Source organism: Triticum aestivum, chromosome 3A, assembly GCF_018294505.1.
Source record: "Triticum aestivum cultivar Chinese Spring chromosome 3A, IWGSC CS RefSeq v2.1, whole genome shotgun sequence".
Classification (NCBI taxonomy): Eukaryota; Viridiplantae; Streptophyta; class Magnoliopsida; order Poales; family Poaceae; genus Triticum; species Triticum aestivum.
Window position 1 is genome coordinate 449,893,006 of NC_057800.1, and position 25,025 is coordinate 449,918,030.

At 46.9% G+C, this 25,025-nt stretch overlaps 1 protein-coding gene and 1 long non-coding RNA gene across 7 annotated transcripts in view; one reads left to right on the forward strand and one right to left on the reverse strand.

Moving 5' to 3' along the window:
• Positions 1-4,639, forward strand: part of LOC123061606 (uncharacterized) — a 16,652-nt gene extending 12,013 nt beyond the window's left edge. For all 6 annotated transcript variants that reach the window (XM_044484779.1, XM_044484778.1, XM_044484780.1 and 3 more), the window contains 4 exons: positions 1,519-1,601; positions 3,840-3,951; positions 4,083-4,157; positions 4,228-4,639. In XM_044484779.1, coding sequence (XP_044340714.1) covers positions 1,519-1,601; positions 3,840-3,951; positions 4,083-4,157; positions 4,228-4,404 — 447 coding nt within the window. In that variant the 3' untranslated portion in view covers positions 4,405-4,639. The remainder of the gene's footprint in view (positions 1-1,518; positions 1,602-3,839; positions 3,952-4,082; positions 4,158-4,227) is intronic.
• Positions 4,640-8,106: 3,467 nt separating this feature from the next.
• On the reverse strand, positions 8,107-11,556 carry LOC123058410 (uncharacterized). The gene is made up of 3 exons (XR_006427193.1): positions 10,844-11,556; positions 8,945-9,057; positions 8,107-8,828 (listed from the first exon to the last, which is right to left on the reverse strand). It is a non-coding gene; the product is annotated as an uncharacterized lncRNA (long non-coding RNA).
• Positions 11,557-25,025: the final 13,469 nt, after the last annotated feature.

Here is a 25,025-nt window from a genome sequence, read left to right on the forward strand (position 1 = left end):
CGCCCCGGGGAGGCGGCGCGGGGTCGGGGGAGGGAGGGGAGGTCTTTTCTCCAGAAGTAGTCTGTTAGGGTGTGTCTGGTTCAGGGAGCAGAGTGGAACGTAATGGGTTGGTTTTGCACTTACGAGCCATCCTCGTGTTTGGTTGAAAAGCGGAACGGAATACACTGGTTCCTCGTAGAGGAATATTCCTCCCATATGCCGAACCAACTCACAACGCCAAATTGGTGGAATCACGCGGTTCCTCACTAGAATCGCGTTGTGGTTTGCAAGTATCACTGCGAAATCACCCCCTCTCACATCCGGTGGCGGCAGCACATGCAAGACCATTAGCCCGGTAGGAGGTGAGTGCAGGCGGCCACGCCGGAAGGGGGAAAACGGGGGCCTGCTAGTCAGCGTGCAGTGTCAGAGCGGCGACGGTGGTTGAAGGCGAGCCAGGCGGCGGTCCGAGAAGAAAAACGGAGCTGTAGCGACTGGCAGAGGAGCAGAAAAGGTGTGTTTGGTCCGATTTGCCGCGGCAGACGGGTGCTGCAGGTGGCTGGAGTTGCAGCGCCGGTTGCCGCTGAGCTCACCCGTGATAGCTGCCGGGCTGCATCTGACAGGGAAAGAGGAGGCACACGCTGCAGGGAAGAGGAAGGGCTGCAAGCCTGATACAACGTGGAGGGGCTACGGGATGCTAGGCCAGTGAGCAAGGTAGGACAGCACGGGAGGAGGAAAACAACGAGCTGAGCATATTGGAATTTTTATGTTAGTATTTTCTCCAACATGTATTTACCTTGTGCGGTGCTCAACCTATTTATGCAAAGAGTTGTGAGACTATACACATATGTGTACGAGTGGAATGACTAAAATCAGATTTCATGAAAATGCAAAGAGTTGCAAATCTCTAAATCAATTTCTTCAACCAAACATAGGAACGTAATCAACCCAACCAAACGCAAGACTGGAATTGACCCATTCCGGTGGAACGGAACCATGACATTCAACTCCACTTGGTTCTCAAACCAAACACACCCTTAGGCTAAGGACTGGCCTGCTTTTTGAAAAAAAAAATGAAACTCCATGGGCACTAGCACCCACGGTTTTATTGATATAGAAGAAGCATCCCTCATGAGAATTCCAGAAATTCGTCCCCGACGTGGATCGAACTCTGGTCGTTAGGTTTACAATCATGCGCCCCCAACCACTGGGCTATGCCCACGTCCTCAAAAATGAAACTCCATGGGCACTAGCACCCACGGTTTTATTGATATAGAAGAAGCATCCCTCATGAGAATTCCAGAAATTCGTCCCCGACGTGGATCGAACTCTGGTCGTTAGGTTTACAATCATGCGCCCCCAACCACTGGGCTATGCCCACGTCCTCGACTGGCCTGCTTTTTGGTCCATAACAAACCTAATAGTCTAACCTTTCAGTTATTAGCAACTGCCAAAGTCAGCATTTGCCATGTTATTTATTCTTATTGCGATTTGATGCAACATTTTCTCTTGTCTGCTAATTTACTGCTGTGTTACATGCAGGTCATTGTAAAGTCAGTATCACTCCTAACGCCAGGAGATGCCCTGAAGCTTCTCAAGTTCTTCGTGTCGTCAATACAATCTAGGTAGGAAAGCTTACAAGGCATTTTGTCTCTTTAGTACATTGTTCGGGACAAACTATGTAGTGCATCTAATATTTAACTAGAGAACACCAGTCTATTGACCATGATACTATCTTCAGTCAGACACCTTTAAGAGCATCTCCAGCCGCACAGGCCCTCCCCAAGCGTTTTTGCCGCGCCGACGCCCAAAAATTGGCCCAGTCGCGCCCACATGAGCCCGTTTTCGCCGGCTTGGACCGAAATCGGCGCCGGCGGAACCGAGCCGAACCCGGCATGCTGGGGGGCGCTCGGGGACGCCGGGGCGAGGGTTTTGGCGTGAAAGCGCGGCGGACCCGCCGAGTCAGTGGCACGCGCCTCATCTTCCCCGGAACGCCTCGGTTTCCCACGGGGAATCAATGGCAAGGCTGCCGCCGGTCAGCCTTGCCATTGATCCTCACGGGCGGCGCGTCACGGGCTGGCTGGCGCGGCGATGCCTCCCCTTCCGCCACGCGTGCACACGCCCTGGGCTATAAAACCAGAGGCTTCCCCTCGCCGCTGGCCACACCAGCCCGAGTCCGCCGAGCCCAAACCAGCCGCCGTCCCTCCTGTCCGCCGTCGAGCTCTGCCGCTCTCCCCTTCCTCCCCTTCCCCTTCCCCTCTCCATGGCCGAAAGCTTCCCTGGCGACTCCGCGGCGGTCAACGGCTTCGGCCGCCGCTCGCTCTAGGAGGGCGAGGCGTGGCTTCTCTTCGAGGCCAACATCCCGGTGCCGCCGAACATGCGCGCCGGGCCGACGGGGTGGAGGCTCAGCAACGGCGGCGTCCCCATCCCCCCGGTGCCCGATGTCGACGCGCGCCCTGGCCTCTTCGCCGCCGAGGTCGACCGCGTGCGGTCGTCCCTGACGGGGGAGCAGCGCGCCCTCCCCCAGTACGCCGCCGACAACCATGTGGCATGGGCGGACTATTTCCAGCGGCGGCAGGCGCAGCGGCTGGCGTCCACGAACGGGGTGCTGGTGGTTGGCGGCCTCAAGAACAGCGACGGCCGCCGCGTCCCCGGCCGCACGCTCCACGAGGTACTATCGTACCTCGGGGGTGGCAATGACCCGCCGCTGGCATACCCTGCTGCGGCGGCCGTCCCGACCCCCCGCCGGAGCGCCGGGCCGTGGGTGCCCATGAGGTTCGCCGGTTCCTCCTCCCACTCTTCCGGCTCGCCGGCGCTCCTCAGCGTCAAGGCCGAGCCCGCCGCGGAGACGCCGCTCGGCCGGCACACCCGCAGCGTCGGCATCTTCATCAACGAGGGTGGCCGGCGCGCCTCCTCCTTGGCTCCTCCGCGCTTCGTCAAGCCAAAAACGGAGCCGGGGCTCGCCACCGTCAAGCCGGAGCCAGGGCTCCCCGCCGTGAAGACGGAGCAGGGGCTCGCCGGCGGCGTCAAGGAGGAGGAGCTCGACGACGAAGCGGCCCTCAAATGGGCGCGCGACGACTGGGCGCACACGGAGATGGAGCGCCAGTGCGCCGCCTTCGCGCGGTTTGAAGCTCGTCGCCGCGGCCGGGACGAGGGAGGCATCGTCGTCCTCGACGACAGCGACGACGACGACGACGCGCCGCCGCCGCCGGTCCGCCATGGAGACGCTGGACAGGGGTCCAGCAGGGGCGGCCGCGCCATCAAGGAGAAGGCTGCCGCCGCCGACAAGGACGGCGGCGACGTCAGCGACTTCGCCGCGCTCATCGACTTCTTCGCCCTGTAGATGTTTTTTTAAATAATCTATGTAAACGCCGAACATGTTGAATATGAATGTCAAGTTAGCCGAATTTTAGCCGAACTTTGCCGAATTCATATTTTTTAAACTAAAAAAAATGCGTCTGGGGCGACTCTGGGGCGACCCTGGGGCGAGCGGCTGGGAACCTGCTCGCCCCCGTGCCGTTTTTAGCGCCGGCTCGCCCCCAGGGGGCGCGTAAAATACCCGCTCGCCCCCGTGCCATTTTTGGCGCCGGCTCGCCCCCAGGGGGCGCGTAAAATCGCCGCTTGGGGGGCCAACGGCTGGAGATGCTCTAACTGTATGTATCCATGTATACGTTGGATTGTTAGGTCTTAGTATATTTTGGATCCAATCTTTTTTGGGAATGACTAGAATGTACGGCTTCCAAAATGTGCTTAGCCTCTTCTAGCAACTTCTCCTATTATTTGGCGATTTTTTATTTTGCATGCATGCATACACATATGATAGCTTTACAAAAAGTTCTTATTTAGAGATTTATTCTCCACAGGGGTGCAAAGCTGGTTTGTTTGCTCCCGTGGCTTCAAACTTTACTTAGCCGGCACATGAGCAGCATCGTGTCACAGGAGTCTTCTCTGCTGTTGCTCAATTCACTCTATCAGGTTAGTAATTTTATCAGCTGCCCTAACAGTATGTCAAACAAGTATGTATTTGATTAAGAATCTTTCATTAAGATTACCACATTTTCGTTTGTTTGTTGGGTACTATTGTACTGAGTGCCTTTTTTTCTCAGCTTATTGATGCAAGAACGTCGACCTTCAAATCAGCACTTCAACTCTCTACCACCCTTGATTACCGGTTCAGTGAGGTAAAAGTTTCCTTCCTGTAAAAAAAGCGATATTGTTGTTGGCATTGCAAATAATTTAAAGATTTCCCAGATTGCCGATGAAGAAACTGACGAGGAAGAGGCGGCCGCACCGATTATCTATGAGGACAAGGACACAGAGGACGAAGAATCTGACATCGATGCTATGGAAACCGATGAGGAGAGTGAAGAGCTTGGCGATGTTACTGATGCCCTAAGGCATTCAGATGGAAGTGAGAGAGTATTATGAGCGACTGACCTGTAGACTCTTCTACGAATGAGCTCTCAATCATCCTTTTCGGGTCTTGCTAAAAAATCATCTGTAAAAGGTAGGAGCTCGAAAGCTGATGGTGTATACGAGGCTGCTATATGTTGCTGGATAAAGTTTTGAGAGCCTCAGATTTTCATGGAAAACCCAGCTAGGCTTGTACTATCTTAAGCATCGAGCATTTGAAATGGCATTTCATTTGCGAGATGACAATTTACACACCTGTCATAATACCCCATCCGTCCCAAAATAAGCGTCTTGACCTTAGTGCAACTTTTTACTAAACTTAGTACAAAGTTGATACACTTATTTTGAGACGGAGCGAGTATGTTTTTTTACATCTAGCATAATATGCGCATTTCATGAAAATTACATATGGGACAGTTCAATTTAGTTTCCTGTTTACCCTAGTTCCTTTGTAAGTGGTTCGTGGTACCTGTTTCGGGATTTTTTTCAAAACTGTGATGAATTTTATAGCAAATTCGGTATCTATACATGCTCACGCACCAAAATCAAAACTAGCACCCCGTCGGCCTCCAGTTGGCTGAAGAGGGGCTCTTCGGCCTGCGGTTGACCGAAGTAGGCTCTTCAGCCTCCCGTTGGCTGAAGAGTGCCCCAGCTGGGATGAAAAGGACTCTTTGGTCTGCCGTAGGCCGAAGAGTACTCTTTGGTCAACCGTATGCCGAAGCAGTGCTAGGCCTTGGGCCCCCAACTCTTTGGCCTATGGTTGACCAAAGAGTACTCTTCGGCCTACGGCAGACCAAAGAGTCCTTTTCGGCCCAGTTGGGGCACTCTTCGGCCAACGGGAGGCTGAAGAGCCGACTTCGGTCAACCGTAGGCCGAAGAGCCCCTCTTGGGCCAATTGGAGGCCGACGGGGTGCTAGTTTTGATTTTCTTGCGTGAGGGCGTATATATTCCGAATTTGCTATAAAACTTATCACAGTTTTGATTTTCTGTCCCTGTTTCGGCTCCTCCTTGCAGCATTGGTACTCTTGAGATCCCCTTCATTGTTACTCTACTTTATTTTTTGAGGAATTGTTACTCTAATTTTTTGCACCTTAGAACATCTCCAATGGCAGCCCTAAAATAGGGCAGTAGTTGGTTTTGGGGTATTTTGGGGGATGGGGAGGACCCTCTTCAACAGCAACCCTATCATATTTTTTGTAAAATGTTTTTTGGGCAGCCCAAAAAGAGGGCTCCTCGCGTTGCAAATATATGGCGCGAGAGGGGCTGCGGTAAACAAAAGCCCCCCTCCCACCCGCAACCTTCGGCAGCCCTCCCCTCTCCCACCGCATCGCGGTAGCCTGCAAATCTGCTGATGATTGGGCTTGTCGCCACCGGATCTACTCAATCCACCTCGCCACTGGCCACCGGACCAACTAAATCACCGCCGCCCATGAATCTCGTCCAGCCGCCGTCGTAGACCGCCACTCCACGCGCATCTGGTAGCTCTGTCGCGCCTCCTCAGTCCTCCGTGCGTCCTCGTCGCTGCCATGTCATCGCCATGCCACCGAAGCTCAAGATCGGCTTCAGGGCAGTGCGGTTGTGGTCTCCCGGCTGGTATGACATGGAGTTCCAGCATGCCGACCAACGGTATTGGCTGGGCACCTTCCGGAGTGAGGACCTCGCGCATATGACATCATGGTGTGGCGGCTTGGTCTGCCGACGGACATGCTCAACTTCCCGGAGATCGTCGGGCGGAAGGTCACCATTGTGACCCGCCCGACGAAGACGGAGACGAAGACCAATGTTGTCGCTGAGAAGAGTGGCGAGAAGATGATGGCGAGGTTTGCGCGGGAGCATCTGAAGTACGCCCAATACGAGCTGGAGTGGTATTGGAAGAGGTCATAGAGAACGACTACGAGCCAGGACCTTCCTCTTCGGAAGGTGGTGGTCAACGTCGAGTCGTCCGAAGACTACATTGATTGGAGCGACCTTGAGCGTGAGTGATGGTGAGGGTTCTGGCATCCAAGTGGGACAACAGGGAGAACAGATAATGTGTATTTGACAATTTAATTAGCATGCGCAAGCTCTAGTAATTAGTTTAGTATGTGTAGTAGTAGGTGCTATAGTTGTAACTTTTTTTTCTGAAACGTCCAACATAGCTGGTTTTCATTCATTTAACAGAGAGGGAGATGACAAAGGGTTGATCAAGCGTTCGTGAGGGTGAAACCGGAAAGAAATTACATCCATCCCAGAGCCCCAGTGCTCCAGGCCATCTAAGCAAGCTTAAAGGGATCTCTCACGTCACATCCTTGAAGGGCTGCTGAATGCATCTTGCACCGGCCAATCTCCATTGCTCCATGTCGCGCTTGCAAGCTTATGTAATGTGCCTCGCATCAGCTTGCTTTCCTCTGAAAATGCAGGAGTTTCGCTCCAACCAGATATGCCAAGAGAATGAGGGCGATCATAGTCTTCGTGCCTTTCCTGTGTCCCGGAGCCGTAGCAGATATGATCCTCTGAATTTTATCCATCGTTGTCGTACCCATGCTCCACACTCCTTGGGTCACTGTACTGCACCCAGTCCAAGTAGCCGCAATGCTCCAGACCTGCAGCGAGACCGGCAGTCCCAGATCATGTGGTGAGAGGTCTCGAGGTTGCGTAGACACATGGGGCAGAAGTATCCATTCTCCCAGCCTCTTCGTTGTAGTTGGTCATTGCACCAGAGGCTGTCCAGATGCAGCAGCCAAAGGAAAATTTTGATTTTACCCGGAGCCCAGATCTTCCAGTTAAGCGTTCTGAAACTGCAAAGTTGGGCTCTGTTGAACTAGGCATTGTACGCCGATCTCGCCGAGTAGATGCCCGAACTGTAGAGCTTCCATTTGATCGTGTCCGGGGTTTCTAGTTCCAGGTTGAGGTCAGCTTGCCTAATTTCCATTGCCAACCGAACGACTTGTTGGGCGATGTTGTTGTAGTCACCGTGGCGTAGGTCGAGGATCCACCGATCGCCGTGCAGGGCTTCTCTGACGCTTCTGTTCTTGCGGATGGACCTGGCGAAGAGCGTGGGGTAGGCCAGGCAGAGTTGTCTCCCTCCCAGCCAAGAGCACGACCAGAAGGAAGCAGTAGTCCCATCCCTGATGGTCACCGTAGTGGAAGCCGCAAAGAGAGCAAAGTCTATGGCGTCGCAGGGCGTGCCAGTGCCTACCCAGGGTTTGGTTGGCTGATTCCAGGATTGCCAGAGCCATCGCAGCCGCAGCGCCCGGGCGAAACGACTGAGATCAGGGATGCCCAGACCGCTGTGGTGTTCTGGCTTGGTCACCATGCTCCAGCTAACCTTGCATTTTCCTCCAGTGATCTCTTCATCTCCCGCCTAGAGAAAACGCTGTCGTGACTTGTCTATATCCTTGAAGAATTTCTTGGGTATACACAGCGCCGTAAGCGCAAAGGGTCGGCATGGCTGAGAGCATGCAGCGTACGAGAACGAGGCGGCCCGCCAGCGGCATGAGTTTGCCCTTCCAGCCCGCAAGCCTCGATCTAATTCTATCAAGAATGAATTGGAGGTGGACTAGCCTAACGCGCCCTAAAGTAACCGGAAGCCCTAGATATCTGGTCGGGAAGGTCGCCGTGATGCCGCCGAAGTTTTGTAGAACATCCTGAACATATATGTCGCGGCATCTAATGGGGATCACCGAGGATTTAGAGAGGTCATCCTGAACATATATGTCGCTGCAGCTAATGGGGATTGCTGAGGATTTAGAGAGGTTGACGCGTAGGCCCGTCACATCTCCAAACAGGTGAAGGAGCTCTAGGAGGTTATCTATCTCGAAACGCACAGGGTTGATGAAGATTAGGCGTCATCGGCGTGCAAGCTCGTGCGCATCCGCGCCACCATGCCCGGAATGGTGTTCAGTGCCCCCGCCCTGGTGGCAGCCTTGAGGAAACGGTGGAGGGGATCAATGCAGAGGATGAAAAGGAGCGGCGAAAGCAAATCGCCCTGCCACAGTCCTCGCTGATGCAAAAAAACTCTCGCCAGGGTCGCCATTAAGTAGGCAGGCCGAGGAGGAGGTTGACAGGAGGAGTGCTATCCAATCTATCCAACGAGAGGAGAAACCTAGTTGTTGGAGCAACTCCATCATGCACTCCCAAGATACACTATCAAAAGTTGTAGCAATGTCAAGCTTGATGAGAAGAGCCGGTGTTTTATTCCTATGCAGAGCCCGAACAGTGTTCCGAACATAAAGATAGCTGTCATGAATGCATTTCTTCCTCTGAAAGGCCGTTTGCGTGGGGGAGATGATCCGGTCGATGACAGAAGCCAGTCTCATGGATGACACCTTAGTGATCAGCTGAGCTATGGAATGGATAAGGCTGATGGGCCTAAACTCGTTTATTCTTGTGGCCCCGTCCTTCTTCAAAATGAGAGTGATCATGGCTATGTGAGCTCAGCAAAATTGCCATCTGCCAACCTATAGAACTTGTCAAAAACTGCCATGACATCATGTAGCGACCCGACCTCAAACGATCAAGCCTCTATATATCAAAGTGCAATCACATGTATAAATAACGTAAAACTAATGTATACCTCATAATTCTCAGCGAAAACAGTCAAAAGGGTGTGGAGTCCCATCAACGCCATCAGCAAGTTGAGTGTAGATCGTTACCCTACAACGTAACTCTTACTCGTCGTAGAAATTCCTGCAACATAAGACGTTGCAGCCATGTAGGTCAATACATTGAATGTACTGGCAAGTCACATCATGAGTATAATGAACCTATTTGTACATGCAACTTGGCTGGTGGAAAGCTCTAAATTTAGTTTTTGCATAAAGCTAGTTTTTCCCTAGAATAAAAGATATTACTCTACTACTACGACGTAGCAGGATGAGTTGGGAAACCCAACTCAATCCATTCCCAAAGTTTCATTTAAAACCCAATTGTTTAAATTAAGAGTGATGAGATCTCCTGACATTTTCACTACTAGATGCTTAAGTTGTCCGTAACCGGGGACACGGCTAACCGATTAGGTTTTAACACTCTGCAGAGGTTTGCGCACTTTTCCCCACAAGACTCGATCGCCTCCCTTGAAGTTCTCGCACTGCCCGGCATTTGAGAGCAAGATGACTGAGACATAGCCTTTCGAAGGTATTTCCTCTTAACCCACGGATAGGCCAGTACACCTACTCATTCTACATCTGCTAGCCTATCCCGGAAGAGGTCACACTAACTACTCAACTAAGCCAGAGCCCATATTGGCTTGTGGCTGCACACGTAAGTTTCTAGACATGAAAACACGTTTGATCCCTTTGAGCCTGAGCGGACGAACCACTAGTGGTGCATCACCATGGATTTCCCATGCGTGCCCCACTGTACTTCGCCGCCATTCCAACCAGTTTCCGCCCGGGTAGTTCATTTAAGTCTTGGTCCTGATTACTACTTTGTCACTCAAGTCTCGCCATGAACACTTCCCAATCCATGTCTACATTTGCGAGGCACAAATAAACTTACACGGTGGTGACAAGGTTGTATGGTGCAGACCTACCTCAAATGAACTACTAGGTAAACGCATAGCCATCCGGCATAAGATTCCTACCATGCAATCCTACCGCAAAGGACTAAGTGCATAAATAAAGCATAGGTAATTGGAAGAATGGTCAAATGTGAACTTGCCTTGGTACTGCTGGTTGAATTCTAGAGACTAATAATATTCTGCTTCGCACTCTGGAAAATCTAACGCAAAGTAAATAAACAAACACAAGCAATCATTTAAAAGAACCAAGAAGAACATGCAAAGCAAAAAGTCTCGGAAAAACCAAATGAACATTCAACACACTTAACTAGCATGGAAATATCCTAAGTGCAAAACAACATGTGACATAGGGTGCAAAGATGTGATGTGAACTAAAGTGCATACACGACATAATAGTAAAACTATCATGATCAAATCCTAATGTGTGAAAAATATCGTGAGATTGGTCCAACTGATAGGGTTTGGCTACGGTGACAAAGTGCAAAAAGAATTAATTCAAACGGGGCTAGGGTTTAGGAGATATGGCGAAATAGGGTTTGAATTTGAATTTAAAACAATTCAAATTTTAAATTGTCAAAAGCTTGCAAAGATATGTCCTCTGGATAGATCTAATCGATACGAAGAATTTGCCGCTGGTTTCATCGAATTTGGACCTACGGTTTAAAATTTGTGGCTATTTGAAGTTCAGGGACTAATCTGCTAAATTCAAGGACTAAATGGTGAAACAAAAAAGAGAATAAAACCGCGAACAAGTCCTCGGCCACGTGGCGATACACGAGTGGCTGGCTGAGCAGCGTTCACTGCGGTGGCTATGCGGCGAATGGCCGCTAAATAAGAAAAACACCTACGCGGCTAAGTAAAACCGGGATTGGTTTAACTAAACCGATCGGTTTAATAAAAACCACGGTTAACCGCGTCGTTTTTTTTAACAAAACGAAGGGCGGGGTGGCTTACAGCGAGCGGTCGGTGGCCGGCGACGAGCGGCGACGGGGCGGACATGGTGGCATCTCCGGCGCTCCTCGGCGACGGGGAAGGAGGCGGTGGGGACCGGCGCGGCGTGGGCAATCCAATGGCGGGGTCAGCGGTGGTCGGGGTGGTCGGGACGGGGCGAGGCGAAGGCGGCGGCTCCGAGCTCCGGCGAGGGGCGACGCGTCGGGGCGGCGGATCCGGTGAGTTCCGACGACAGCGGAGGGGACAGGGAGATGCGGCGCTTCGAGAGGGTCAACGCGGTGGTGGCGGCTTGCGTCGGGACGGGGCGGAGGAAGTGCGGCGGCGCTCCTGTCCTCCGGCGAACTCGGTGTCGAAGGTTTGGCCGCTCCGGCGAGATCTAGGGGAAACCAAAATGTCAAAATGATGTGCATGGGAACGGGGACTCGGAAAATGGAGTTTGGAGGCCTCGGGTGTGATCACTGCGACGAATTTGACGGCGGAATGGCTCGGCTTCAGCGAGATCCGAATGGGCGGGGCGGCGGCTACGGGCGACGTGGGGAGTAGAGGAGGGGCAGGATCAGACGAGGGCGTCCCGGGGCTTTTATAGGCGCACGCAGGGGTTTGGGAAGCGGTCGATTAAGCTCTATTCGAGAGCTTCGCCCGGCAGTTGCGGGCGCGCATGCGGCAAGCTCATCCTGAGCAAGCTGCGCGGGAGGTTGAAGAAGATAAGGTTCGGGGCCCACTGGTCATAGGCAGCGGCGGGAGAGAGGGGTGAGGAGGGGCGTGCTGGGCCTTAAGTGGCTGCGGCTCGGTTTTTGTGCGCCTAGGCCTCGCGATGTGTGCGTTTTTTTACACAGGAAGACAAGAATTCATAAAGAGAAAATAAATGAAAATCTACATAGGCATATTATATACCAAAATGTTTAGAAAAATAGTAGAAGTAAGATGAACTATCTTTCATGTTCAAATAAATTCCGTAAAAATTCATAAAAATAAAACAGTGCTACTGTTGCATTTAAAATCAATAAAATCATTTTTAAAATAGCAAAATGATTTCAAATTTATTTTCTCCTAATTTCCTATTGAATAGAATCATTTTACCCTTATTTCCATTTATTTTTTTAGGAGAAAAATTATTTGAATAGAAACTGAAGTAACTCCCAATAGGATTTGAAATTTGGAAATTCAAATAACTTCAAAGTGAATTTCAAGTTATTTCTTTGAAACTTCCAACTCTCTTTCTTCAAATTTGAGGAAGTCATTTTATCTTCTCTCATGAACTCATTAAGTTGTTTAAAGTTTCTAAATTTGAAATATTCCAAATGGAATTCAAATCATTTTCAAATCCTGTTTCTTTTCTTTAAATGGAAGAAGTCATATTATCTTCACTCTAGGGTTTTGTGATGAAATGAATTTGAATTTAAGGAAATCAAAATGCAAGATGAAAGTTTAGGAAGCCAAGATAGTAGCCCAAAACTTCCTGCTTAGAGAACGGGTTGTCGAGCCCTTCATTTTGCAAGCTTGGCATGTCTAGTTCATCCCAATTGATGGATCGTCCTCTGGTTTCCTTTCGTCCCAGCAGGTTAAAAAAGTGGTGGTGTACAGCTGAAGTTTTGTCTTCATGGGCAGTGGCAGTGGCAGTAGCCATGTCTGTTTGCAGAGAGTGTATGAAGTTCTTCTTCTTGAGTTGATCTTTGCTTGAAAAAATGTCGTGCATGCATCTCCAACTCTAAGCCATGTGATCCTAGATGCATGTCGATTTCTTGCTCTCTCCACCGCAGCTAGATCCAGGATCCTCATCTTGAGTTGCTTCCTCAGGAGGAATTCACTCCGCGAGAACCTTCTATTCTCTTGTGCAACATCTAGCCGAAGAATTACCTCGCAGGCCAAGTGGAACTGCACTTTTGCATCACTGAAGAGAGTTTTGGACCATATTTCCAGATCAGCGGCCGTCCTTCCCATCTTCTTCTCCATCCGGATGAAAGGGCAGTTGTGGTTCGCCGGTCGTTGTCAAGCTCTAGCAACAGTCTCCTGCAAGTGGGGGAAGCTCGGCCAGAAATTTTCAAAGCGAAAGGCCGTCCTTCTACGCGGGGCAGCAGTGTTCGCCATCAGGAGAGGGCGGTGATCCAAGCAGGCCATTATCGCAACCATGAGCATGAAGCAGGGGAAGAGAGCTTCCCATTCCATGTTGCAGAAAACTTTATCAATGCTAACCATCGTTGGATTTTCTCTCTCATTTGTCCAAGTAAATCTTCTATTTTCGCACTTAACCTCTCTTAGGCCTGCTTTGTCAATTGCTGATCTAAACATCCCCATAATCCTCTTGTTCAGGTTGAGGTTGTTCTTGTCACGGGCTTCGTAAATGATGTTAAAGTCTCCATTGACCAACCACGGCTCTCCCAGGGGAGGGGCGGCATGAGCAAGCTCGGCCAGGGAGGTGTCTTTGCGCGTGTCATCCACCGGTCCGTTGTCTGACGTCAGCCAGAACCAAGATCCATCATGCAGCACCGAGACCTTTCCTGTGATCGAAAAGCAGCCAATTGCGTGTGATGTAAAACTAACAATGTTCTTGTCCCATAGGATTGCATCACCTCCCCTAGTGCCCATGGTTGGGAGAACAGTGCAGCCCTCTAATGTGCTTCCTCCCAGATCTCTGACAGTGGCAGCCAACCGGTCCTCAATCTTTGTTTCCTGTAGGCAGAGAATGGACGCTCACTGCGCTTCGGTGATCTGTCATACAATAGTTCTCTTTGCCAGCGAGTTCAACCCTCGCACATTCTAGCTCACGATTGCAAGGTTTGTGTTATTCATTGGGCACCCAAATCATCTCCATCAGCAACAAGCACAAGTTCTGGCAGCTAAAATGACTATTGCCAAACAGGTACACATCCGAGCTTGCCAGGGGACACCGTCGACCACCAATAGGCCCTGTCGGTGTCAAAACCGGCAGATCTCGGGTAGGGGGCCCCGAACTGTGCGTCTAAGGATTGATGGTAACAGGAGACAAGGGACACAATGTTTTACCCAGGTTAGGGCCCTCTTGATGGAGGTAATACCCTACGTCTTGTTTGATTGACTTTGATGAGTATAGTGGTTACAAGATTTGATCTACCACGAGATTGTAATGGCTAAACCCTAATTGTCTAGCCTGTATGATTATGATTGCCTCTACAGACCAAACCCTCCGGTTTATATAGACACTGGAGGAGGCTAGGGTTGTACAAAGTCAGTTTACAGAGAAAGGAATATTCATATCCGCACGCTAAGCTTGCCTTACACGCCAAGGAGAGTCCCATCTAGACACGGGAGGAAGTCTTCTGTCTTGTATCTTCATGGCCCATTAGTCCGGCCCATGCCATATAGCTCGGACGCCCGAGGACCCCTTAATCCAGGACTCCCTCAGTAGCCCCCGAACCAGGCTTTAATGACGGTGTGTCCGGCGTGCAGGTTGTCTTCGACATTGCAAGCCGGGTTCCTCCTCTGAATACTTCAAAGCATCTGACCCGAAGAGTTATATTTGGCTGTTCATTTAATGCCATACCCTTTGGCTCCCACGCCTCCGTCTCTTCTGTTTCCACGTGTCGAACGAATACAAAAGGTCAGAGTATTTTTTCACATAACACCCTGGCCATAAAAACGTCTATATAAAGGGATTGGACCTCAGATGCCATTCCACACCAGGCGGAAAATCCTTGGAGCTCGCTAGGAGAAACCACTCAAACATGGCTAGCGCTCCCAGTTCTTCCTCCCACCCTCATGGCTCCGAAAAAGGCGATTGGGAGAGATGCTCAGTATCCCATGCCCAGCTGACTAAGCTCCAGGTGCAAGGCTACCTTCCCCCTGCGGATCTAATCCCAGTGCGGGCGGGATTAACTTCTTTTAAGGGTAAAGCCTTGGTGGAAAATTTCCTAAATCCTTCAAAGGGGGAGCGAGTGTGCTTCATTTACTTTCTCTTGAGAGGCGTTGGATTTCCAATCCATCCTTTCCTCCGAGGTCTCCTAGAGTACTATGGCCTCCAACTGCACAATCTTATGACGGACTCCATTCTGCATATCACGGGCTTTGTCACTCTTTGCGAGCTGTTCCTAGGCTGCGAGGCCCATTTTTGAGTTATGGAGAAAACTTTTCTGCCTCGTCCCCCGCTCCCAAAAGGGATCCATATTCGAGGTGGGCAGCGTCGAGATATGGCGCATAGCTAGAACCGGATACCTGTCCGGCACGCCGAAGAAGGCGTCTGAGGAGTGGCCCTTGGAGTGGTTTTATATTGAAGACGTCGCCCTCCCCGACCCAGTCCGAACGGGCCTTCTCGAATTTCCCGGCGCTCCATTAAAGAAACGCCATAGCTGGCGCCCTCGGAGCCTCGAGGAGGAAGATAGCGCGGAAGTCAAGATGTTAATGGACAAGATAAAAATACTCGCCCAATCTGTTCTATCCATGATCGAGGTCATGGCAATTTCCATAACGCGAGGCGTCCAACCACTCCAATCGAGAGGACTCCCCATGTGGAACTACAACGGGGAGGATGATACATCTCGCTACGGGCGTAAGGGTCCGGATGTCTTTTCCGCCCTAGCCGCCATGCTGGCGGACCTTTATAAAGGGGAGAAAGTAGAATTCACTCGCCTTAAGTTCCAGGACAGATTCTCCATGTACAACCCCCCTAGCTGGGTAAGCTTTAGATCCAAAATCTTATTCAATCCTTGTCTTATGCCACAACTAGTTGGACTCAAACCGACCATCTTTAACAGGAATGGCGGAAGGCTACTGCGGGGACCTATAGCCCTGCTCCGCAGCCGGAGAATCATATTCGGGACTTGGATCCCGGATTTGAGGAGGATCTGGATATATTTGTAGAGTTTAAGGAGGGGGTCTTCTATCAGATGAGCTACGACGGCACAGAGGTGGCCATTGTAGCTGATTACCCCGGTCTCCTGCCATCTTCCCACGTAAGTGCCCAGGGAGCATCTCCTCCAAAAGAGCTTCCTCGTTGTGCCTCATCCACTGCACTATCTCATGCTCTGAAGGGGAGGCGCTCGACGCGCCATGCTGCACTGGAGGCGTCTCATAAGAGAACGGCGCCTGCACCGGGCGCGTCTTTGATACGTTTGATATGTATCTACTTTTCCAAACACTTTTGCCCTTGTTTTGGACTCTAACTTGCATGATTTGAATGGAACTAACCCGGACTGACGCTGTTTTCAGCAGAATTGCCTTGGTGTTATTTTTGTGGAGAAATAAAAGTTCTTGGAATGACCTGAAAATCGATGGAGAATATTTTTGGAATATATAAAAAATATTGGTGAAAGAATCAAGGCCAGGGGGACCACACCCTATCCACGAGGGTGGGCGGCGTGGCTACCCCCCTGGGCGCGCACCCTGCCTCATGGCCCCCCTGACACTCCACCGACCTCAACTCCAACTCCATATATTCATGTTCGGGAAGAAAAAAACCAGAGAGAAGGATTCATCGCATTTTACGATACAGAGCCGCCGCCAAGCCCTAATCTCTCTCGGGAGGGCTAATCTGGAGTCCGTTCGGGGCTCCGGAGAGGGGAATTCGTCGCCATCGTCATCATCAACCTTCCTCCATCACCAATTTCATGATGCTCACCGCCATGCGTGAGTAATACCATCTTAGGCCTGCTGGATGGTGATGGGTTGGATGAGATTTATCATGTAATTGAGTTAGTTTTGTTAGGGTTTGATCCCTAGTATCCATTACGTTCTCAGATTGATGTTGCTATGACTTTGCTATGCTTAATGCTTGCCCTCTATGACTTTGCTATGCTTAATGCTTGTCACTAGGGCCCGAGTGCCATGATTTCAGATCTGAACCTATTATGTTTTCATGAATATATGTGAGTTCTTGATCCTATCTTGCAAGTCTATAGTCACCTATTATGTGTTATGATCCGTTAACCCCGGAGTGACAATAATCGGGATACTTACCGGTGATGACCGTAGTTTGAGGAGTTCATGTATTCACTAAGTGTTAATTCTTTGGTCTGGTACTCTATTAAAAGGAGGCCTTAATATCCCTTAGTTTCCAATAGGACCCCGCTGCCACGGGAGGGTAGGATAAAAGATGTGATGCAAGTTCTTTTCCATAAGCACGCATGACTATATTCGGAATACATGCCTACTTTACATTGATGAACTGGAGCTTGTTCTATGTCACCCTATGTTATAACTATTGCATGAGGAATCGCATCTGACATAATTATCCATCACTGATCCATTGACTACGAGCTTTTCACATATTGATCTTTGCTTAGTTACTTTTCCGTTGCCACTGTTACAATTACTACAAAACTGCTACTGTTACTTTTGCTACCGTTACCGCTACTATCATATTACTTTGCTACTAAATACTTTGCTACAGATATTAAGTCATCTAGGTGTGGTTGAATTGACAACTCAGCTGCTAATACTTGAGAATATTCTTTGGCTCCCCTTGTGTCGAATCGATAAATTTGGGTTGAATACTCTACCCTCGAAAACTGTTGCGATCCCCTATACTTGTGGGTTATCAAGACTATTTTCTGGCGCCGTTGCCGGGGAGCATAGCTCTATTCTTTTAGTCACTTGGGATTTACATCTGCTGATCACTATGAAGAACTTGAAAGATAAAGGAACCAAGATTTTTCCCTCAACTACGAGGGGAGGTAAGGAACTGCCATCTAGCTCTGCACTTGATTCACCTTCTGTTTTGAGTAAACTTGTGACACCTACTCCTGCTATTCATTCTGATATGTCGCATGTTATTGATGATCCCACTTATGCTTTGCATGATACTTATGATGAAACTACTTCTATGCTTGATAATACTGTGCCACTAGGTGAATTTCTTGATGAACAACTTGCTAGGGCTAGAGAGAATGAAATTATTGAAACTGATAATATTGATGAAAGTGATGATGAAGATTCTCCCTCTAGGTATGAATTGCCTGTTGTGCCTGAGGGCTATGTTATGGATGAAGAAACTGCTAGAGACTTTCTTGCTTGCAATGATAGATATGATCTTAAGAAATTATTACTAAGCTGGAAGAAAAATCTTTGAATGCTAGAATGAAACATGACTCTGCTTTTGCTACTTCACCTATCTTTATTACCGATAAGGATTATGATTTCTTTGTCGATCCTGAGTTAATTACTTTGGTTGAATCTGATCCTTTTTATGGCTATGAATCTGAAACTGTTGTGGCACATCTTACTAAATTAAATGATATAGCCACCCTGTTCACTAATGATGAGAAAACTCGCTATTACGTTATCCTTAAGTTATTTCCGTTCTCATTAAAGGGTGATGCTAAAACATGCTTTAATTCTCTTGATCCTGGTTGTGTGCGTAGTCCCTAGGATATGATTTATTACTTCTCTGCTAAATATTTCCCCACTCATAAGAAACAAGCTGTCTTAAGGGAAACATATAATTTTGTGCAAATTGAAGAAGAGAGTCTCCCACAAGATTGGGGGAGGCTTCTCCGATTACTTAATGATTTGCCTGATCATCCTCTCAAGAAAAATGAAATACTTGATATGTTTTATAATGGACTAACCGATGCTTCCAAAGACTACCTGGATAGTTGTGCTGGTTGTGTTTTCAGGAAAGAACTGTTGATCAAGCTGAATTGCTATTGAATAATATGTTGACTAATGAAAATAATTGGACACTTCCTGAACCAACTCCTAAGACAACTCCGAAGAAAAGGGGTATTCTATTTCTCAGTCCAGAAGATATGCAAGAGGCAAAGAAATCTATGAAAGAAAAAGGTATTAAAGCTGAAGATGTTAAGAATTTACCACCTATTGAAGAGATACATGGTCTTGATAACCCGACACAGGTAGTAAAGGTAAATTCTCTCTGTAGATTTGATGAAGGTGATATTCCTCGTTATAAGTCTGCTAGCCAATGCTTAGATGAGTTTGATAATTTTATTGTTAAACAAGAAAACTTCAATGCTTATGTTAGTAGACAATTGAAACGCAATGCTTATATGATTGAACACTTGAGTGATTATATGTCTAGAGTTAAAGGTGAACTTAAACTTATTAGTAAACATGCTTCTATGGTTACCACTCAAGTAGAATAAGTACTTAAAACTCAGAAGGATTTGCTCAATGAATTAAATAATAAGAAAATGATAATGTTGTTAGAGTTGTGACTAGAGGGGGTAAAATGACTCAGGAACCTTTGTATCCCGAGGGCCATCCTAAGAGAATTGAGCAAGATTCTCATAGAACTAATATTGATGCACCTAGTTCTTCTAAAAGGAAGAAAAAGAAAAATGATAGGACTTTGCACCTGAGAATTCCAATGATATTTCTATTTCTGATGCTGAAACACAATATGGTAATGAACATGAACCTAGTGATAATGTTAATGATGATGTTCATGTTGATGCTCAACCTAGCAATAACAATGATGTAGAGATTGAACCTGCTATTGATATTGATAACCCACAATCAAAGAATCAACGTTATGATAAGAGAGACTTCGTTGCTAGGAAGCACGGTAAAGAAAGGGAACCATGGGTTCAGAAACCCATGCCTTTTCCTCCTAAACCATCCAAGAAAAAGGATGATGAAGATTTTGAGCGCTTTGTTGAAATGATTAGACCTATCTTTTTGCGTATGCGTTTGACTGATATGCTTAAAATAAACCCTTATGCTAAGTACATGAAAGATATTGTTACTAATAAAAGAAAGATACCGGAAGCTGAAATTTCCACCATGCTTGCTAGTTACACTTTTAAGGGTGGAATACCAAAGAAACTAGGAGATCCCGGAGTACCAACTATACCATGCTCCATTAAAACAAACTATGTTAAATCTGCTTTATGTGATCTTGGAGCCGGTGTTAGTGTTATGCCTCTCTCTTTATATCGTAGACTTGATTTGAATAAGTTTACACCTACTAAAATATCTTTACAAATGGCTGATAAATCAACTGCTATACCTGTCGGTATTTGTGAGGATGTGACTATTGTGGTTGCAAATGTTACTATTTTAATGGACTTTGTTATTCTTGATATTCCCGAGGACGATAGTATGTCGATTATCCTTGGAAGACCCTTCTTGAATACTGCAGGGGTTGTTATTGATTGCAACAAAGGCAATGTCACTTTTCATGTTAATGGTAATGAGCATACGGTACACTTTCCGAGGAAACAACCTCAAGTCCATAGTATCAATTCTATTAAAAAATTTTCAATGATTATTATAGGAGGTTTTGAATTTCCTCTTCCTACCGTCAAGAAGAAATATGATATTATTATTGTTGGGGGTGTGCATATCCCTGTTGAGGTAACCTAGTGTTATTCAAAAATTCTCCGGTTTCATGTGTTTCGGAATGGGTTTGTTAACAAGACTTGATCAACCTTGTTAGTGGATTCCTTTTGATGAGCATGAGATGGATGAAGTTAGAAAGCACAACCTTCTGTACCCTCTTTTTACTTTCTATTATTTATATTAAATAAAATAAAAATAGTATTTTTTGTCTGTTTTCTGAATTATCCTTGCAATAAAAAATACACCGAAAAAAAGTTCTCCAAATGCCCTGAAAATTTAATATGATTTTTTCTCAAACATTTAAGAATTGTTGGCACTGAGAACACATCAGGGGGGCCCACCGTGTGCCCACGAGGGTGGAGGGCGCACCCTACCCCCTTGGGCGCTCCCCCTGCCTCGTGGACCCCACGTTCCCCCCTCCACTTATTCTTGCACCCACACACTTCGTCTTCCTCCAGAAAAAATCATCCACCAGCTCAAACCCGTGTTTTAGCTCATCTTGCTGTCATATTTGATCTCCTTGCTCAAAGCTCCATTCACAAAACTGCTATGGGGGATTGTTCTTCGGTATGTGACTCCTCCAATGGTCCAATTAGTTTTTCTTCTAGTGCTTTATTTATTGCAATTTTTTGCTGCTTAGGTGACCCTGTTCTTGATCTTGCATGTCAAATTTATGTGGTCAAAAGTAGTTCTAATGCATGATATAGCCTCTAGACACTTGTAGGAGTAGTTGCTATCAATTTTGTTGAGTTTGGTTCACTTTTATTTTAAGGTACTAAAAATTTCAGAAATTTTCAAAAAAACATGAAGAGATTTTTGAGGGGCTCATTGAGCCGAAGCTCGAAGGATAAGCAAAGTGAAGAAAATAAGAAGCCCAAGTATAATCTCCCTCGCACTGCGGAGGTTCGCCCATGTGAATGGCCTTGTGATGAGTTCTTGAGAGAAGCCGGGATTTATGAAGATTTTTATTATTTGGCTGAGAATGCAAGCCTCACCAACTTCCTCCACGACCGGCGTGAACAGTATCTCCTACTCACCAATATTTTTGTGCAAAATTTTCATTTCCATGATAGGAGATCGTCACCTTCGGTGGAATTCTATTTATATGATGAGCATAAGGAGATGTCACTTTATGATTTTTGTCGGGTTTGTAGGATACCCTTTGAGGGCAGCATAGAGGAACCACATCGTAATGATGTGGAAGGATTCATTGATATGATTGCTGTAGGGGAAACGAGGAAGGTTTCCGATGCAAGAATTACTAGCATACATTTTCCTGTCCTACGTTACTTCGCAATATTTGCTAGTAGATGCTTAATTGGTCGCGGGAACTCTGGAAATCTTAGTGCCCCTGATATTATTATTTTGCGCCATGCTTTGTTTCGTGATACCACTTTTAGTTTAGGCGCTATTGTTGCTAAACGGTTAAATCTGAACCGTACAAAGGGTCCCGTCTTGGGAGGCATCTTCGCCTCGTGCCTTGCTGCACACTTTAACTTACCTATTAGGCATTATGAGAAAGAGAAAAAGTTGCAGCCTCATGTTTTTCTAGATTATAAGAGCATGTTAGCACATGATTTTATTGTTAATAATAAGAAGATGCTTAACTATAGACTGATATTTGATAAGAATTACTTTGAGACTATCACCTTGCCTGCTCCCTCTTTGTTTAACTTATTTTCAGGCACGTACCTTGTTTTGCCGGAGGCCGTTCATGCATACCGGAGCCTGACATCAGCTCCAGAGCCTAAGCCGGAGCCACCACTTGATCCTCACCGTCAGTCTGTTTATCAATGGGATCCGAAGGAGATCGCCAACGAGTGGCACCCTGAGGATCCTCCTCAGTACACTAGAGAGGACCATTTTGAGCCATGGCCATAGACCAACTTAGGCCAAAAGCCTAAGCTTGGGGGAGTATGTATTTCTCACCGACATTACATTCATGTTCACACACTCATGCCAGTCGGTGCTCATACTTTTTCATTGGATCATCCATGCTAGTTTATTTTCTTTTCTGGCATTCTTCTTATGTGTTTGAAAAACCTTAAGAAAAAAACAAAAAAAATACTTGTAGCTTTTAGCTAGTTTACTTTCCATGCTTGTAGTAGTAGTAATTAAAAAGAAAACCCAAAAAGATTTCTCGTTCTTCTTTTTCTTGTTGGGAGCTTTCCCATGTAAATAGTTTTGTTTCTCTTCTTTTTCTTTGGGAGTCGAGAGGAGAAGACCATAATGAAAATGTTAAGTGGCTCTCATATGCATTATTGTTGATCTAACAAAGAGCCCATATTACCTTGTCTTCTCCCATGTATTGAATGCTTGCAGATTCCAGCTTAGTCCAATGCACGTGCACTATTATTATTATCCACACCATTCGGCCATGCAAGTGAAAGGCAATAATGACGATATATGATGAACTGATTGAGATGAGAAAAGCTGGTATGAACTCGACCTCTCTTGCTTTTGTAAATATGATTAGTTCATCGTTCCTGATTCAACCTATTATGAATGAAACATGTTTTCAATGACAATTAGAGATTATAGTTTCCCATGCCATGCTTAATTTGCTAGGAGTTTATAATGTTTTACCTTGCGTGCCAACATGCTATTAAAATGGTGGTGATGTGGTATGATAGGGTGGTATCCTCCTTTGACGATTCGAGTGGCTTGACTTGGCACATGTTCACGCATGTAGTTGAAACAAAATCAACATAGCCTCCATGATATTTATGTTCATGGTGAATTATATCCTACTCATGCTTGCGTTCAGTGTTGATTAATTTTAATGCTTGTTGTCACTCTCTAGCTGGTCGCTTCCCAGTCTCTTTCTAGCCTTCACTTGTACTAAGCGGGAATACTGCTTGTGCATCCAACTCCATAAACCCCAAAAGTTATTTCATATGAGTCCACAATACCTTCCTATATGCGGTATCTACCTCTTTTCGAATTAAATTTGTATGAGCCAAACTCTAAACCTTCAAATAAAAATTCTGTTTTGTATGGTCGAATAGCTCATGTATCAACTAGGGTTGTTTGTATCTTCCATGCTAGGCGGGTTATTCTCAAGAGGAGTGGACTCCGCTCCTCACTCAGGAGAAAATGGCTGGTCATCGTGATGCCCAGTCCCATGCTCAAATCAAATCAAAATAAATGCAAACAAAACTCCCCCAGGATTGTTGTTAGTTGGAGGCACCCGTTGTTTCGGGCAAGCCATGGATTGATGCTTGTTGGTGGTGGGGGAGTATAAACTTTACCATTCTGCTTGGGAACCACCTATAATGTGTGTAACATGGAAGATATTGAGATCTCTCGGTTGTTATGTTGACAATGAAAGTATACTGCTCAAAATATTTCATCTCAATTTCAAAATCGAGCTCTGGCACCTCTACAAATCCCTGCTTCCCTCTGCGAAGGGCTTATCCATTTACCTTTATCTTGAATCATCATCCTCTTATTAAAAATCACTAGTTGGAGAGCACTGTTGTCATTTGCATGTATTATTATTAGTTTACATTGAGTATGACTGTGATTGGATCTCTTTTACCATGAATTACAATTTCCAGACAACCCTTGATCTTTAGGGGTGCTCTGCATTTATGTTTTGCGGTCTCAGAAAGGGCTAGCGAGATACCATATTGTTATATCATATTATGATTGTTTTGAGAAAGTGTTGTCATCCGAGATTTATTATTATTGCTCGCTAGTTGATTATGCCATTGATATGAGTAAACATGAGACCTAAATGTTATTGTGAATATGGTTAGTTCATAATCTTTGCAGAAAACTTGAATGTTGGCTTTACATATTTACAACAACAAGAGAAAATAGAGTTTGTAAAAGTTTTTCTTTATCACTTTCAGTTTATCAACTGAATTGCTTGAGGACAAGCAAAGGTTTAAGCTTGGGGGAGTTGATACGTCTCCATCGTATCTACTTTTCCAAACACTTTTGCCCTTGTTTTGGACTCTAACCTGCATGATTTCAATGGAACTAACCTGGACTGACGTTGTTTTCAGCAGAATTTCCATGGTGTTATTTTTGTGCCGATATAAAAGTTCTCGGAATGACCTGAAAATCAACGGAGAATATTTTTGGAATATATAAAAAATACTAGCGAAAGAATCAAGGCCAGGGGGCCCACACCCTGTCCACGAGGGTGGGGGCGCGCCTACCCCCTGGGCGCGCCCCCTACCTCGTGGGCCCCCTAATGCTCCACCGACCTCAACTCCAACTCCATATATTCACGTTAGGGGAGAAAAATTCAGAGAGAAGGATTCATCACGTTTTACGATACGAAGCCGCCGCCAAGCCCTAATCTCTCTTGGGAGGGCTGATCTGGAGTCCGTTCGGGGCTCCGGAGAGGGGAATCCGTCGCCATCGTCATCATCAACCTTCCTCCATCACCAATTTTATGATGCTCACCGCCATGCATGAGTAATTCCATCGTAGGATTGCTGGACAGTGATGGGTTGGATGAGATTTATCATGTAATCGAGTTAGTTTTGTTAGGGTTTGATCCCTAGTATCCATTATGTTCTGAGATTGATGTTGCTATGACTTTGCTATGCTTAATGCTTGTCACTAGGGCCCGAGTGCCATGATTTCAGATCTGAACCTATTATGTTTTCATGAATATATGTGAGTTCTTGATCCTATCTTGCAAGTCTATAGTCACCTATTATGTGTTATGATCCGTTAACCCCGAAGTGACAATAATCGGGATACTTACCGGTGATGACCGTAGTTTGAGGAGTTCATGTATTCACTAAGTGTTAATTCTTTGGTCTGGTACTCTATTAAAAGGAGGCCTTAATATCCCTTAGTTTCCAATAGGACCCCGCTGCCACGGGAGGGCAGGATAAAAGATGTGATGCAAGTTCTTTTCCATAAGCACGTATGACTATATTCGGAATACATG